This window comes from Patagioenas fasciata, chromosome 1 (assembly GCF_037038585.1).
Source record: "Patagioenas fasciata isolate bPatFas1 chromosome 1, bPatFas1.hap1, whole genome shotgun sequence".
NCBI lineage: Eukaryota > Metazoa > Chordata > Aves > Columbiformes > Columbidae > Patagioenas > Patagioenas fasciata.
The window spans coordinates 186,280,079-186,297,857 of NC_092520.1; the positions used below are offsets into that span (position 1 = coordinate 186,280,079).

Below are 17,779 nucleotides of genomic sequence, written 5' to 3' on the forward strand. Positions count from 1 at the left end.
AAAAATTATTGAAAGCTCAATACAAAATAGAAGAGTGGTTGTCATTTAGAAGAATGATATTGCATATCCTACTACAAAGAGAGGTGCAAGCAATAAAATCTATTTATCCTGGAACTGAAATTAGATGTGTAGCATTTTGGTATTGATTCTTACTAAACAAATGTCAACATTGCCATGCTTGTATTCAACCAACATTATTTTTCATGGACAGGCAGATGATCCTAGGGGACATTTTTCCTACTTAACTCTATCAAAATCTCTCACTAGAGTACACAAATTCCAGCATTCTTATAAGAGTCTTGGAAGTTCCAGCAGGGCAAATTTCATTTTTGGAATTCTGTTTTGCCACCTACTGTGGGTGTTAAGTGCTTCAGCTGATATAAGTACTAATACAGGTAGTAAGAAGACTCAGAGAGTTCTTGTTTGAGAATAGAAGACCACATTGAAAGCAAAATTGCCTTTTGAAACAGTGCTATTTGACAGTAGGCCCATTATGGATCTGATCTAACCTCTGCGCAACTCAGCAATTCAGGTTAAGTCTATGAAAAAACAAACTGCTCATGCTTTGGATAATTTTCTCCAAGATACAGCCTCACAGGAAATGTAATGATAGGACAGGGGGTAATAACAATATTTCCACAGGGAGAGATGTGGAAGATGGGAAAAGCAAAGACTTTGCAACCCTTATATATGTTTCCCTTTTTCACCCCCAGCCAGTTGGCCATTTGAGTCTGGATGCCCTTTTATGCCCAAATCGGAAACAAAATCGCCAAAGTGCAACTAGGTTTTCCTCAGCTGCACCCGCCTCTTCTGCTTATCCCTGAGGCTAAACATGGTTTAGCTCTGCTCTACACCATCCAAAGCTTTTCAAAATACCACTGGAAAATCACTAGGAGTATGCTGGATAAGATCCAACTCAATAGAGACTAATTAAATCTTTATTACTGCAGCATTTGCCTTGTAGAAAATCTGGATTGATCACAGAACGATTCACAGAATCATTCTCATTGAAAGGGACCTGAAAAGGCCTCTAAATTCAACCTCCTGCCCAAAGCAGGGCCAGCTGTAGGGCAGATTAGCTTGCTCAGAGCTTTAGCCATTCAGATCTTGAAAACCTTCACGTTATGGAGACCACGCAGCCACTCTGGAAAATCCTTTTCACTAGCTGTCCTAATTTTTTTTCCTTATGTCCAGATGGACCTTCTCTCATTCCAATTCATATCCTTTGTCTCTCATTATCCCACCATACACCATTGATCCTTTTGTAGGTACCCGCGGGTGACTTAGCTCTCCTCAAAACCGCTTCTTCCCCCCTCAAAGCCTCAGCCAGACCTCCCAGGGTAAGACCTCCAGCCCACAAACAACGTGAGGCCTTCTGCTGAACTCACTTCAGTAATATTGATCTTGTACTGAAGGACCCAAAGCTGGCGCGATCTAACCAACACTGAGCAGAAGGGCATGATCGCTTCTGTTAAGCAACTGGCTATGTTCTTGTTGATGCTGCCCAGAGCACTGTTACACTCAAGAGCACATTTCTTAAGAGCTTCATCTGGTGAATATTTTTATGTGCCAGCTATCCAGGCTGAATGTGCAAACACTCAGACTTTTTCATTGTTATTCTTTGAAAACATTAGTCCAATCCTTAGCTATGCAGCTTCTTTATCAGATGGCATAAAAGGCAGAACCTAAGAATAGCAGAGTTGAACTCAAATACCTCAAAGTGCATGAAAAAGCTATTTTCTGAGGAACATTCATGTTTTATGATACAGTCAACTTCTGCAGCTTAGGTCTCCATGGAAACTTTAAAATGGAGTTTTAAAGACTGTTTATGTGAGTATATTTTTACAGAGAAACAAGCTGGTATTTTGCTGTTGATTTAAAAATGGTTTTCAAAATAATTCTGCCCTTTCGTTTAGATTTAGCTCATTTGTAATATTGGAAAATACAGTAAAAAAAAAGTGCAGAGCTTTGTCTCACACCAAGTTATTGTACACTGAGCAAGAACGATTATTTATATCGCCAAAGCAGCTAAAGCTTTAGAACCCCACTATGTCGGGCACCATGCAAAACCGAATACAGAGAAAAAAGACTCTGTTCCAGCAGTAACAATGCAGCTCCTGTGCACTGAAGCCTGCAGTGCTTTGGGGTGCATCAATACAAATTTGGCCAATAAGAGGTGATTCTGAATTTCACCACCTTATCCTCAGTCTGTAGAACTATTTAGAAGTAATACATCATCATTTCACTGCATCTTTTGTCTTTGAAGCAACCACTAGACATGTCAAATGGTATCTTTCTTTGAACCAACAAGAAACTGGCTTGCTGTGGATAACCTATCTTCATAGTTTACCTATGAACTGCAAATACTGAATTTAACTGCGAGTGTATTCTGTATTTATAGAAGCTTACATTCTGCAGAAACAAAGTCATATCTTTGAAAGCTTCCTACTCACTATCCACTACGATATGAAAATTTCAAGCTCTGCTTACACTCACAGACCATGAGACTATAATTCACAACACAATTAAAAGCCAAGGACTCCTGTCACGCCACAAAGAAATGCACCGATTGCAGCAGACATGTAATGGTTATGCAGATCTGATTTCCTCATTTGAATTTAAAATTTTGTTTGACTGAAGCATAGGATGCAGCAGCAATGAAAAAGGCAAATTGAAAACAATAAATTAAAAAAATATTAATCCTTGTGCAGTGCTTTGATACTTTTTTTTTTTTTTGCTTGAAACATATCACAGCACCAGTTACGGTTCAGATTAAAACAGTTATCTTCCAACATTACCAACAGACTTGGAGGATTATGAGAAAAAAATGGCAATGTTATTTCTAAGTACAGAGAGCATGCGCATTTATATAGCATTTCAAAGATTTCTATAGAGACCAACAGGTTAGAAAATGGTTGAGGAAAGCAAACAGCCTTCCTAAAACAAAACAGAGACAGAATCCCCAACATCTGAAAGCTTGGCTTCAAAGAGCAGCAAAAACTCCAGAGGGTTAAACCCAGGGCTACTATCTTACACACAGCACTCTTCTCAGCAGTCAGTTACACATACGTACATATGGCAAATACACACAGCAGTACCCCAAAGCAGAAATACCTTCTCTTTGTATTAAGATTATTTGATTCCAGTTCAGATTGCAATGAATTTTTAATGAGCACAAATCTCACCACTTAAACATGCTCTACACATTTAAACTCTGCTGTCTTCCCACTGAAAATAAGGAAAGAACTAATGCTGGAGAGATTAATTTAAGAAGGTCAACAAGGGATTTTTGTACTGTAACTTCCCATGTATTAGCGAAGTAACAATGTGTTCCAAATCTGCAGGCTTAACGCACACATTTAAAAGAAACATGGCCACAAACTGTTCTATTTTCATAAGTGACCCCTATTTCCTTAGTATTAGCAGGAAAATGTTACCAGTCACATGTTACCAGTCTAGACAGATTGCTTGTTCTATGATTTATAAAGACACTATCAAAAAAGAACCAGACAGATTTATACCACATGGTATATTCTTGTACTAAAGCTGTATCATCAAATAGTTATAGTTCTCAGTACAGCTTCACTTTCAGACATCTTTATAAATTCTCTCTGCCTAAATATAAGTTACAGTGATTTCTAAAGCAAATAATGAAAGACAATAAGAGAACACTGCCACATAATTCACCAGCTCAAGTGTATCACATTCCAGAACACCATTAATGGACGTTCATTAAGAACTTGAATCTGAATAGACTTCATTTACAGCTAAAGGCTCATTGACTTCATAAAACCAGGATCAGATGCAAAATATTACCCTCATACCTAGTGGTGAAACGAAGAGAAATGTAGTACAACATGTCATATGTTAATTAAGACAATAAAACCTTAAAAGTACATTCTTAATCAGAGAAAAACATGATTTAGCAGTACAAGCTGTTCCACAGTAAGTCAGCCCCTGTATTTTAACTCTGTCAGGCACTTATGAAAACCATACCTAAATTTCTAACTGTAAAATAAGTAGCAATGAGCAAAGGGGGAGAAAAAAGGAAGATAGTACTATAAAAATAAGATTTTGGTCAATTTCAGATAAAGAGCAAAGCATTAACACTGACAAAAATAAATCAAACAGAATGATATTATGATGTTATATTGAAGTTTATCCTCCTGTCTCCTCACCATGCTGACAACATGGAGGAAGGACAAGAAAAACATTTTCTGATGCTGGGTTTATACTGCGGAGCCCAATTTTTATGAACATAGCTTACATTGTTTTGGGTATTTGCATCTTCTTTTTAACTGAGAAGCAGTGTTACACATTTCTTGGAAAGAGTAACAAGTTACTTAGGAAACATTAATTTCAATTTCTTTTTCATGAGGTACCACAGGAGCCAAAAGATGACAATACGGTTTTAAAAGACAGACAGCAGGCTGGATTGTATCAGCAGGTATTTACAATTAAAGAAACAACAAGCACCAGAAGCTGGAGCTCTCAGTAATAGTGAGCTTACTCTGCCACCACAGATCAACATTTTGCAGCACAGTATTATCAGTGCACAGACCTACAGATCCTTTAAGCTGAATTACAGTCTTGATTATTATCCTAGTCACTGACTGAAGTAACAGCACAGATACAAGCAGATTTGCTGTATCTCTCTCCAAAGACAGAAACTGAACTTGAAAAGAGCAAAAGGAATTGTGTAGAAAGGGAAACAAAAGCATTTAAGAAAATCCCCTCCCTCCAACACCACCTGGGCTCCTATTTATTCAACACCATTTACGGGTTTACAAAGAGCAAGTCTGTCTCCTTTTGTGCCCAAACCTTGTGGGAGCAGTAAGTGTGACTGCACTGTTTTCTCCGTAAGATGATCTGCAAAGCCACCAGAAAACCACTAGTGTTGAATATATCTCATTCATTACCTAAATCTGTCAGAAATATGCCATTTCTGGTGCACATATCCGTATTCTAATACCGCATTCCTTTCTGAACATAACCTCCTAAGCTCCGCCAGCTACAAGACAGGTCACACCCCTTGCAGCGCTTTCATCATGGCAATCAAAAACAATTATTTCTCCTGTTACTTTTCAGTTTTTACAATACGAACAAAGAGGGTTATTTGTTAAAGCACATGAGAGACTTAATGGATACCACAGGTTCTTCTTGCTTGGGTCGGTTGGTTTGCTTTAAAAAAAAAGCATCTGTGTACACAAGATCAGAGCAAGGATCTACGCAAGCCAGCACAACTCTTACTCCAACAACAGCAAGTACATCATGTTTGAGAAAGAATCTTTTAAACAGTAGACAGGTAGGTACATTTGTTTCACTGAATGTGGGGTTTTGTGAGAGAAACTGAGCTACATTATGAAATACAATTACTTTCTAACACACTCTCAACACCTGGGAATACCATATCTGTACTTCTTGATTTGAGGGCATTTGAAAGACATGATTAAAACCAGGCTCTGTCTTCCCATAAAATATAAAATCAAAACACTTCGAAAGCATTTTCTTGCTAGACTACACTTGTGCCTTTTTTTAGGAACTCATTCCTACCATATCTACTTCATTTTACTTATCCACAAACGTGGTTATTTTGCTGCAAATTCACATGCAGCAGCTCCTGTACAAATGCTGAACAGGCCAGTCTGGGCAGTCAGGCCAATGCAAATGGGCTTGTTGAAATGCCAGCTCCGCAAAAAATACTTGGAACGCTACCCTGAAGCAAAACGTTATTCTCTTGCAATTCAAGAACGGCCAGTATTTAAAGAGCAATTAATCAAAAATGTCTCATTAATGACAGCAAATTACATGGCACTGCACAAAGTCAGATTAAATGAATTATTAGTAAAAAGTATTATTAAAACATCTAGAGCCTCTTAAAGCCAGGACGAACCCTTTTATCACCTGGCAACGAAGGGCAATATAAATCTGCAGAAAATACATTTATTAGAGAAACTACTATAAGGCCAAAACATTCTGAGGACGCAGCTGTGCCAAACATTCTTTCATACACATTCTTCCCACTACATAAATCATATCTGCTTATACTGTTGAAGAGAATTTAAAACTGAGCAACCAAAAAAAAATTATTTGTGAATAAAATATAATTTTGCTATTGATATCTGAAAGCTAAAAAAATTTCAAATATTTATAGGTACAAGGGAGAATGAGGATAGAGCTACAGAATTATTTGTAAGATACCAGCTTACTGATTTTGAAGTTTCTCATTGGTCATGGTATGTTCCCGTGAAGAGTTTCTAAATCCAGAACATGAGTTTTCAGGCCAAAACCAGAGTCAGATAAAAATAAATACCTAAATAAAAATCTTCCTCCTGTAAGGTAACTAGCCAGAATATTCATGGAGTACCTGTGAGGCTCACGTTCCAATGTTTGATTAGTGTATGTTGAGTACTTTACAGATCCAGCTAGTAGTTACGGTAAGCATGTCAGTTATTTTCAAAACTCTTTTGTTTTGTAAAACAACAAATGGAAATGCAATTAACAGGGCACACTGACTGGGCCAGCACTTTAGTGTTCTTACCTCTGATGTGGAGGAACTCCAGAGCAGGCAGTTCAAGTCAGAATTCTGAAGGAAAAAGTATTATTCACTTGAGGCACGTCCTTCACATTTCCAGACTGACTGGGACCAAGAAATAACTTTTTTGTTAATCTCCTCTGATGACTCCTACTCCAGAATTTCTCCTCATCTAGGATCCAAGCAGAGAAGCCCTATGACTTTTACTGCTTCACTACTCATGCCAAGAAAAGGCTGACTGTCTACGTATGTCCTGACTATATTCCTGCATGTAGGAATCTTTCTGCTCACATGAATAACTGGAAAAAATGAGGCATGTTTTCTGAAGGGAACCTTTCGAAGTTTCTGGAATTTCAGGCTTCTCTTTTAAGCTACTCTTTATAACCCTGTATTTACTTCCAACTACAATCACACCAAATACATTCTTGTCCATAAGCGCAAATTATCATGTGCTTTGTCTTAAAGCTAATAACGAAAAAATTAAGCCTGCTTATTTATTGTGTGTATATATATATATATATATATCTCAATATAAAGGATGACATAATTTAAAAAAAATAGCAACCACATTCACAAATGCATACACCACGCTACTCATCTAAAGAGGTATTTTTGTTCCAAATGCGTAAAGGATTGTTAATAGAGCAGTGACTGCTCTCTTGCCAAAGTGGCCTTTACATTTCATTCTAGGTGTTTCAACCCTCCTGCTAAAGTAAGGACTACCTACTGAATGAATAGGAAGTAAATAAAACCAGGTTGGTTTTAGTTTACCTTGTTTCTAAGGAAGGACAAAAGAGAGTAAAAAGTGACTGATCCAGAACAGATGACTCTTAAAATAAGAGTCTGCTAGCCAGAAAAGCCAAGACGTTTCATCTCTCCTGCATCTATGAGGTATAGTTACATATGCATTGATTTTGTGTAATTCGCTGTGGCACAGTTTTAATACTGTGCAACATGAGATATTTTTGTGCACACTGCACAGGACATCGAAACACTGAGCTACCCTATGCTGTGATCCAGTGGAAATGCAGATTATGCTTTTGTGGAAATACTATAAAGGAAAGGTAACCCTGAGCTAGTTCATGGCTTCTGGTTCCCATGGATTGCTCGTTCTTATCAGAAGCCCTGCAAGCTCCTTTAGCTCAAATCCCTGTCCTGCGTAGCAGGTACATTTGCATGCAGAAAGTCAGGATTCAAGACCACTTCCAGACAAAAGTCATCCATGGATAATTTGAAGTATCCAAGTACTAAATTCCAAGAAACAGCATTAATGAAGTGAAGGTTACACAAACTGCAAAAACTAGTATTTCAGGGGAAAAGTCAGAGTAGCCTGTCACCTAGTGATAGATTAAAAATTATACGGAGCACTTAGATTGAGTATAGTATATAATATAGTATTGTACTGAGCACACTTTCAGATACATACATTTTTTCGTTACAAAAATTCTATGTTGCTGAAAAACTAAAATAAAGTCTAGTCTAAACTCTGCCTCTCTAGTCAGCATTCACTCCTCTCAGCAATCCTATGCTATTGAAATCAGGTAACTTAGTCTGAGACGCAGTTAAAATATATCCTTAGACAACTGGAAAAAAACGCACACTTTTTTCCTGAGAATGATACTCATTCTCATAGATAATGGTAGAAACAAACCCCTCTCTTTATGTAGAGTTATTTATTAATAAAGTCTCTTAATTTCCGTGGCATTCAGAAACACAAATATTAAATATTGAACAACCAGATATTCTACATAGAGGAGCAAAAAATCTGAACATCAACTTATGTGTGTGCGTGTATGCACGTAGATTCTACCATTCTATCTCTCAGTCCAGCTTTTGTATCTGAAATACATTGCGCCATTTAAAATTATTTCCAAATCTAGTTTTAAAGTGCCCTACCAAACATTACCAAACTTAATTCATTCTCTGCTTTAACATTAGAATAAAATAAAGAATCAAGAGCCTGGAAAGGACATGGAAAGGAAGAATAGACACATATACCGTAAACAACAAAATCAGCCCAAAATAACATTTCTGGCATGAAGTACATGCTTGATAAGCCTGATACGAAAAGAATCATAAAGAAGTTGAAATTAGTTAGCAAGTGGTTCTCAACCAAAATTTCTTGATCAACTTGCTAAACTTCCACAATCAAATTATTGGCCTGGTAGATGAGGGGAGAGAAGTGACAGTGTCTATCTGGACCTCAGTAAGGCCTTTGACACTGTCTCCCATAAGATCCTCCAAGAGAACCTGTTGATGTACAGGCTGGATGTGCAGATAGCAAGGTGGCTTGAAAATTGGTTGAACATCTGGATCTAGAGTGCGACGATCAGTGGCAAAAAATCCAGTTGGAGGCCAGTACCTAACAGTGTACATCAGGGGTCAACAGTGGCTCCAGTCCCGTTTAATGCCTTCATTAATGATCTGGACTCTCAGCAAGTTTGCTGATGACACAAAGCTGAGAGAAGTGCCCGATATACCAGAGAGTTGGGCTGCCATCCAGAGGAATCTCAACAGGCTGGAGAAATGGGTTTGACAGGAACCTGAGGTTCAACCAGGAAAAATGCAAAGTCCTACACCTGGCCGGGGGAAACAGCCCCATGCACCTGCAAAGCAGCTTGGCAGAAAAGGACTTGGGGATCCTTGTGGACGCCAAGCGGAACATGAGCTAGCAATGTGCCCTTGTGGCAAAGCAGGCCAACGGTATCCTGAGCCGCATTAGACAAATTTTTGCCAAAAGGCTGAGGGTGGTGATCCTTCTCCCCTGTACTCACGTTGGTTACACTACACCTGGAGTACTGTGTCCCACGCTGGCCTCCCCAGTACAAACAGACATGAACACAGCGGAAAGAGTCCAGGAAGGGCTGTAAAGATGATTAAGGGACTGAAGGGAAAGGCTGAGAGAGCTGGGACTGTTTATCCTGGAGAGGAAAAGGCTCAGAGAAGATCTTATTGATTTATATAAATACCTGAAGTGTGCGTGCAAAAAGGATGGAGCCAGGCTCTTTTCAGTGGTGCCCAGTGACAGGACCAAAGGCAGTGGGTGCAAACTGAAGCACAGGAGGTTCCTTCCAGTATCAGGAAACAAATTCTTTACAACGAAGGCATCTGAACACTGGCACAGTTTGTCCAGGGAGGCTGTGGAGTCTCCATCCTTGGAGACAGTTAAAAGCCATCTGGACACGGTCCTGGGCAACCAGATCTAGGTGGGTTAGATCAGATGACTTTTAGAGTTCCTCTTCCAACCTCAACCATTCTGTGGTTTTGTGATTATGTCTAAGTACCACATAAAGGCAAGACAGAAAGAGAGCTGGGTCATTTGGGTCTTTACAGAAATACAGTTCTTTGCACATTCTTATACATTTTCCACCTCTGCCATTCTACAACACTTTACCACTTGTCTTTATTTATCCTGAAGTTCTGAATTACTGCAACTAATGAACTGTTCCTCACAACAGCATGCAACACATTCTTCATTAGCCAGAGTGCCAACCACAAAGGATTCCTCTCCTGTACTTTTGTAGTAACTTTGTAGTCCTGCACTGAATACACAGCCTATGGCTTTGCAAATATATTCTCCATCTACTTTGTGGTCTAGTGTTCGACACTGTTTCGAAGCAACAAAGAAATGGATTATTCAAGTCTCCTGCATTTAGAGTCCTGTTGTCTGGAGCACTGATCCTAAATAAACTAGGTATTAGAATTCAAGTGTAAGACACTTACATGCTTAAATTAATATTGAGTCTTTGAACTCTCTCTCAAGAGAGGCCACAGGAATATCATCAAAGACAGACATTCTGGGTTCTCAGTAGTGAGCCTTCTGGGTAATGGAAAGGTATTATCAGCTTGATTCAAGAGCCATCCAAGCTCACCCTTGCTCTTCTTCTGACTGTTAACAATAGTCAGCTGTGTAAATCTTTGTTAGAAGAATGATTACAAGTCAGGTTCTTCGAGCTCTGCTAGAGCAGAGCAGATCTTGGGTTTAAAGATGTTGATGAAGGCTGCAAAAAAGTCTTTAAACATTCTCTTACTATACAAAATCCTTCAAGATTTGCATAGAGTAAGGGGAAGGGAGAAGAAATATTTGTCTCTTTAAGGGAGAAAAACTGACATTGTGGCTTGAAAAAATAAATAAATTTGAACCCAAAGTAGTAAATATTTTTACAAACAAAACATGGATTTCAGCTTTTGGCAAGTGATCGAACTGATTTAAAGTAATAGCAAAACTGAAAGACGAAAGGCATTAAAAGATTGATGACATGTCCGAATGTCACTAAAAAGGTGAGGTTGAGAATACAACGAAGCAAGGGTAATCTTCTTCGATGTGGTCTGGAGTTTACACAATCATTAGGCATATAAACAAAAGCTCACAAAATAGAAAATGAAGTTTGCTTTCATCCGTCTTGGATAAACAGCCTATTCCTCTGTGCTGTTTAAGAATCTGTGCTCATTTGAGGGCAATATGATAGTTACAAACAAGGTTGTTCAAGGTGACAGGAAAAGGAGGAGGATTAGCATGCCAACTTATCTCTGCTCCTCGCACAGATGGGGCCAGAGGCATCAATCATTTGTGATAAGATGTTCATATCATATTGACACAGACACAAAGTGTGCATCAATTAAAGAAAATCTTACTGCACTCCATCTTTCTGAAGTGTTGTCTTGAAATTGTTCTATTAACAGCATTTCTATTTGGAAAAAATATAACATTAAGAAAATGGTTTAGAAAAGAGACTGCTACACAAAATCTGTGTGTCACATTGCAGATTTAAGAACAACAATTTCTACAGCAGTAGAAACACGGGCACAAACGCTACATAAATGTGAAGGTCAGCAAAGCACCTGGGACTTTAGGCAGGAGATGATGCAGCATTCTTATACACACTCATCAGTGCCAAGAACAGGGTCTGCAATCTGAACTGAACAAGTGCAGGCAGCAGGTTTAAAACCCTCATTCCCCTTCTCAAGATACACTGACCAGTGCTATTGGTGTTCTCAAAATTCTCTTAAAAAAAACAGGAAAGATCTCTGGACAACAATGTGCTACAAAAATAAGGTATACAAATATGGTCTTACAGTATTTACACTGGAAAGGCAGATACTTCAGAAGACATTGGGATATTTGAATTTTTGACTACAGTCATCTGGTATATATTTTCTTTGAGGTTTTGTTTTGTTGTAAAAGTAGAATATTCTTGGGGCAACAAATAAAGTTAACAGAGTCTCAGTGAATAACACACATTGTCTGGGAAACAGCTAAGTTGTTACTTTGTCCCTTGCAACTTGTTAGGCTGATTCTATTAAAAGCTGGTAAGTGAAATCTTTCCAGGATCTGATTAAAAAAAAAAAAAAAAGAAACAATATATGTTTGATGAAAGGATTGATGTTCTTAGAGTTCCAGTGTAAATGGGCCCTCCGGCTACACTAAGGTCATCACTGTTGCAGACTGCTGTATTCAGGAAGTGATATGACCTCGTAGCGGGGAAAAGCACGTACTATGCTCGGATGTCTTCTATTTCTCTGAAAATCTGCCACTACAAAACCGGTAACTGTGTCATCTATTGAAGTACATACTACTGACTTTGTACGTGTGATCTAACTTCAGGAAAAGGTTCATCTCACCAACTTTTGTGCTAGTAAGAGAAGATATCCCCAGGGCAAATTACCACAGTACTCTAGATGCTGGGAATCTAAGCACCTTCATATTCCAGCTTTACAGAACAGAAGCTACTGATTATTTCTTAGGAACAGAAAAATCTCAAAACTTCACAAATCTCATAAATGACCACACATTACAATAGATTCATAAAGCAGATAAAGTGGAGCATCAGAACACAAGATCATTGCACTCTGCATTTTTCTAGTAGACCACAAGTTAATGACTTAGGCAGCCAATGGACAAACGACACCTCAAGTTTGTGACAGACCTTAAGGTGTTGTCACATGCAGCTTTTGACCTGCACTTTCCCCAGAAATGAGCAGAAGAGTCAGTGTATCCAGGTTTCACATCTCCATTATTGCCAGTGGGCTTCAGCATCGTTGCAGGGTGAGAACTGCAGTAGTAGGCAAGTGTGGACATTGTCTCTTCTCATATATCCTGTTTCTGAGGGAGGCTGATCAGTTCATGCATGCATCTGCCAGGGCCCTAAAGACCTCTGAAATAACCCACTCATTTGTAATGAATAAAAAGCTATACATCATACCACAGTGTTGTGCACCAAGACCAACTATCTTTGGTTTGACTCCAGGTCTAGTCCAGAAAGACCATATAAATCTCCAGCTGGCACACCTCTGTTTCCAGAGTTCATTTTGTGATATAGATATACCTCATATTCAATTTTTTTAATGAAAACTCTCTTAGTTTCAGCTTTTTCAACACGTTGAGAGGTCTCGCTTTTTGTGAGGGTTTTTTCTTGTGTGGGAGTGTACGTGTGTTTGTTTTGCAGATGGTTGTAAACTACCTTCACAAAGTTCATCTTCTCATTCCCCTCATGCCCTAGAAGGCACTTTGGATTCACGGCAACACACTTCTTCAAGGTTTGCCAGTAACAAGATGAGGAAGCTCACACATAATAAAGCAGCTGCAAACAGACACTAGAGTCAGCAATCAATAACTGAAGGTCAGATCACAGCAAGCATGTGACAAACAGCTCTAGAATTTGTGCTTTCATGTGAATGTGAAATCCAATCCATTTGCTTTCATGCCACCACTAGTGCCACAACCTTGTTTTCAGCAATCCATAACACCCAAATTGTTTTCTGTCAAGGTCTGAAGCTCCCTCCTAAACCTATCACCTGCTGTGCCATTCACTGGAGTAAAAACAAAAGATGTGCCCTGATGCACACTGAAGTCCCAGAAATGACAGTAAACTGTGTTTTGGTGACTAACGTCCAAAGTGCAGGTCAGAATGAAATGTCAGTATTTAGCAGCTAATACTCTAACAACAGTTGCTCATATATGATTTCATTACCAATAAAAATCAATTTACTCAGTATAATCTTCCTTCAAAGGACTGGTTAGTTATCTTGCCCAGCTACAAAGCACAGACATAATTTTGTCAAATTCAGCCCAAATTCCACATGGTGTCCCAAATTCCTGTTGCCATATTTAAGACAATAACTAGCACACAGACATGACTTTGGACACATTTTGAGTAACATTTTTTATCCTATCAGCGGGCTCTTTCTATGGTGAGGAGAGGAGAGCAGAGAAGAATACAGTGGCCAAAAACCAGCAACAAATTATGAACGGGAACCTTCTGACCAGAAACTGATCTCCCATCTGCACTGCACAAGCATCTAGTGGTTCAGTCTTCCTGGCATATTCCTAAAACAGCGTGTATAAGAGTCTTTCACTAACTCTGTTCTCCTGCGCTCATGTTTATTAAGTGCATCAGGGTTCTTCTATTGTTCACTCATATTCTCTGCCTCAGCCAGAAATATGCTGGGAGTAGAAAAAACTAGTGAGTATTTAAAAATTACAAGGTTACCAGAATTTAAGCTCTAGGACAAACAGTAAAAGAACAGTTTCAGAATCAGCTCCCAGCTGAAAAAGAGGCCAAACAAACCCTACACGGATGTGAAACAGAGTTTGACTGTTACACTGAAGAACAGGCCCTTCCTCATTGAAGTACAGGCTCCTTTCATAAAAATACTCAATTCACTGAGGGCAGCCCTCCAGTCTCATGTACCTAGGAGAACTCACCTCATAAATAGTACAAAGGAAGCAACAGTTCCAAGTTTTGAATATGCAGTGATTAGGAGAAAGGAAAGCAGAGACACTGAAAACTCACCCTTAGGTCATAGAGCTAATATTCACCTTTATGCATACATGTATGTATGTTCCTACACAAGCAAAACCAACTGAAAACTGAAATAGGTAAACAAGACAGAAAAACATACATTACTGAAACTTAAAACAATACTACAAGCATAGAAAAATTCTATAGAAACAGAATTTCAAAAGGAAGGAAAAAAATGACCCTGAATCAAGCCTATCTTTCTTTGCTTCTAAATGTGAAATTTGTTACCTGGATCAAAACATACAATGCATATTGACAAAACTTATGTAAAATCAGTATTCCAGTGAAAAATCGTGTGGTACCTGATGGGCCGATTTTCTTTGCTATCAAAGAGTGAGAAGATGACTTCCAGTTCCTCTCCCAGATTGGAGCACATTAGACTCTTCATTTGAACAAAAAGATGGTGGCTGCTAGCTGGTACTGGTGTGTCTTTTTTTCTATGACGATGCTCCATCTGAAAATAAGAAACAACACAGCAGGCATTTCAAATTAATAGTAAAAATCTCAAAACAACAGGCAAAATAAATGTAATACAGAACTACTTCCTTAATATCAATTTTTAAATTTCGAATTTAGTATTAACTTGTAATAGATTTTTTCTTTTGCCTTTTTTTTTTGTATCTCAGAAGGAGAACACAAGGTGGAAATTATCTCTATGAGAAAAATAGTAATCTCTAGAAGTTTCCCTTTTTTCTACTCAGAAAATTCTAAGCCACTTTAAAGCTTTGTGCTGTAACAATATAGTATTTCATAGCTGGCTTAAATAGTTAAGGATCTGATATTCTAGTATGCAAATACACAAAAAATGTTTTTGTAGAAGACTAAATACCAGTATTTTAAAGTGCAAAAACATCACACCCATATTTTATAATCTTTGGATTATAAAAGTCTTCAGATACAAAAGTGACTAAATTCTCTTGATTTGACTTCACAGTTTATACCCTCACCATTTTAATCACACAATAAAGGTAGGACAATATTAAGTTGTACTATTTCTGTCTTACATTGTACCCAAGATAATTTTGAACACCAATCTTTCTTAAGCTATTTTTAGCTTTTCTCCCCGCTCTTTATTTTTTGAAAGTGCATTCCATGAGTTCCATCATTAGTTTTCTGGGTTATTCTTCTTCTGTATGTTTCTTCTTATGATTGATGGTTCCTCACTGTATTTCATCTAGCGCTTCAACAGGATTCCATAAGATTACATTTGGCTTTGAAGAAACTGCTCAAAGGTATACTGATTCTAGCATTAAAAAATTACTATTAGGCTTGACAGCACAAGTTATCAACATAAGTTGTTAAAAATTATCAGAAATATATTATAATTTAAGGTCCACATCAAATTGTAGCAATTCTAATTTTTGCTCTATTTTACATTTAAATACAAAGTAAACACAAATAAAATTTAGTTTAAATAAAAGCTTAGTCTTAAACAAGTAAGGCTCAGAATTGTGTATCTGTAACAGCTGCAGTACTTAAATATAATCCAAAGCCCATACAAATGAATTAGCAAGCTTTCTTAAAACTCACTGCAAATTAAATCAGAATTAAATTAAATCAGAAGTATCAGTGCTGGTTTTAGCAAGTCAAGATGGGCTTTCACACAGACCAAAAGGAGAGCTTTCCTATGCAGTTTAACTGCTATTCACATTAATATATTAGAGAAGATCAATAGCACAGTATGATTAATCGTGACAATACTTGTAGCATAAGTATATTATTGTATTTCCACAAATCTTATCTAACAGGACTCATGGGCCAATTACAGGTGTAATGAAAAGGAGTCTTATAAGCTTTTAGTGACTGTTGAATTCCTGTTAATTCACAATTGTAATAATATATCAGAAAACAAAACTTCTGCATGTTTACATATACAAATTTGATATCAACGCATCCATATAGATGTAGAGATAACATAACTGTTCAAAACAAAATTACTTTCCTCATAGTAAAACTCATTACATTATCAAACATCAGTTTCTTTGATCAAATAAAGTACTTCTGGTTAAGGAGAAGAAAGCTAGCATCAAAACATCAGTATGTAATTTGGTAGCAAAAATACCGAGTATCATATTCACATACCAGCCTGTAGAGCTCCGTAATGCTGATGTCTTCAGGATCCACCATAGCATATTCTTTTCTTGGGACTAAGTCAAGTCCCAGTTGTCTGTATGAGAAATTGAATAACAATAAGTAGTTTCTGCATACAAAGGAAATAACTTGCTTCTTTTCACATATAGTATAAACATTCCAACAAACACCGTGTTAAATGGCATTCTACAGCTGGTTTTAGTTTAATGTATTTTGGATGTATTCTACATTCACGGGTGTTTCTTCCCCTTTCTTCACTTTGTAACATCAATAGAATATGTTTTTCCACAATTTTTATATCTGTTTTACATTGCGGACAACATACAATGGATATTGTTCTTTGTAGTATTGTGGACATTGTACAATGTGAATTGCACTAGTATTGTCAATTTGAATGACAGACGTAGAAAAGAAGATAAAAAAAAAATCCACCAAATGTCAAAACATCAGGTTTTTTTTAATTTGGACTGGATGACACCAAAGCTCTTTGGTTGTATCCCCTCAACAAAATAATGAAATGAACATGAATCAATGGGAATAAAAGTTATTTTGAGCACAGCAGCAAGCAATAAGGATTAAGAACACATATAGAGCAGTCATGCTGAATTTAGAAAAACTTAAAAGATGACAGCACTTTTTTAATGTTTTCAAGAGTAGGAACTGACCACTTAAAAAATGGTCACAATTCCATTCAGTTAGGACAAAATTCTAAGCAGACAGTTAATCATACACAGTTAATCACAGTTCTTTCAATATGCTAGGTATTTAGGCTTTCAGATAGCAGAAGTTGCAGAAACTCCTGAAATTCAGTTAATTCTACTACTGAATATTGCTGCACTTCGCGTTTAACTGAATAAATATAGGCTAAAGAAAAGACGTTGGAAACAGCACCCAAATGCCAAAAGTTATTTTACCCTTTTTCTCACTTCTATTTTTTTTTAAAGATAATACGATTTGTATTAGCTTTTATTATTTATTCAGATAAAAGAAAGATGCAGAGCACAGTAGCAAAATGTGTGTTAGAGATGCCCAAGGAGGAACTGAATTGTGCGACCCAAGTCATAAAAGAAGCAATGTCAGTTAATATAGTTTTGGTTAAGACAACAGAGCTGTGCTGACTGGGTCACATAGGAATCTGGCCAGGTGTGTTTTAAAGAAGATATAAAAGGGTGCTGCATATGTTCTTGTAGATGGTACCACTTGTATGTAAAATAAACTGAGAGAAAAAGGCAAAATAAACCAGCAAGTAACATTTCACTGTTAGAGCAGAGGACAGAAAAATAATGGAGAAAGTTCATTACAAAAAAAAAAAGTTGACACCCATCAAAAGTTTGCTCCTTACTTCAACATT

The 17,779-nt window shown here is 37.5% G+C and overlaps 1 protein-coding gene across 10 annotated transcripts in view; it reads right to left on the minus strand.

The window, feature by feature from the left end:
- Positions 1-17,779, minus strand: part of DOCK4 (dedicator of cytokinesis 4) — a 236,737-nt gene that overhangs the window by 126,288 nt on the left and 92,670 nt on the right. For 9 of the 10 annotated variants that reach the window (XM_071803296.1, XM_071803295.1, XM_065836787.2 and 6 more), the window contains 2 exons: positions 16,420-16,504; positions 14,640-14,791 (listed from right to left, as the gene is read on the minus strand). In XM_071803296.1, coding sequence (XP_071659397.1) covers positions 14,640-14,791; positions 16,420-16,504 — 237 coding nt within the window. Of the gene's footprint in view, positions 1-6,541; positions 6,698-14,639; positions 14,792-16,419; positions 16,505-17,779 lie in introns of those variants that run through there. The other variant, XM_065836777.2, reaches the window with a different exon arrangement.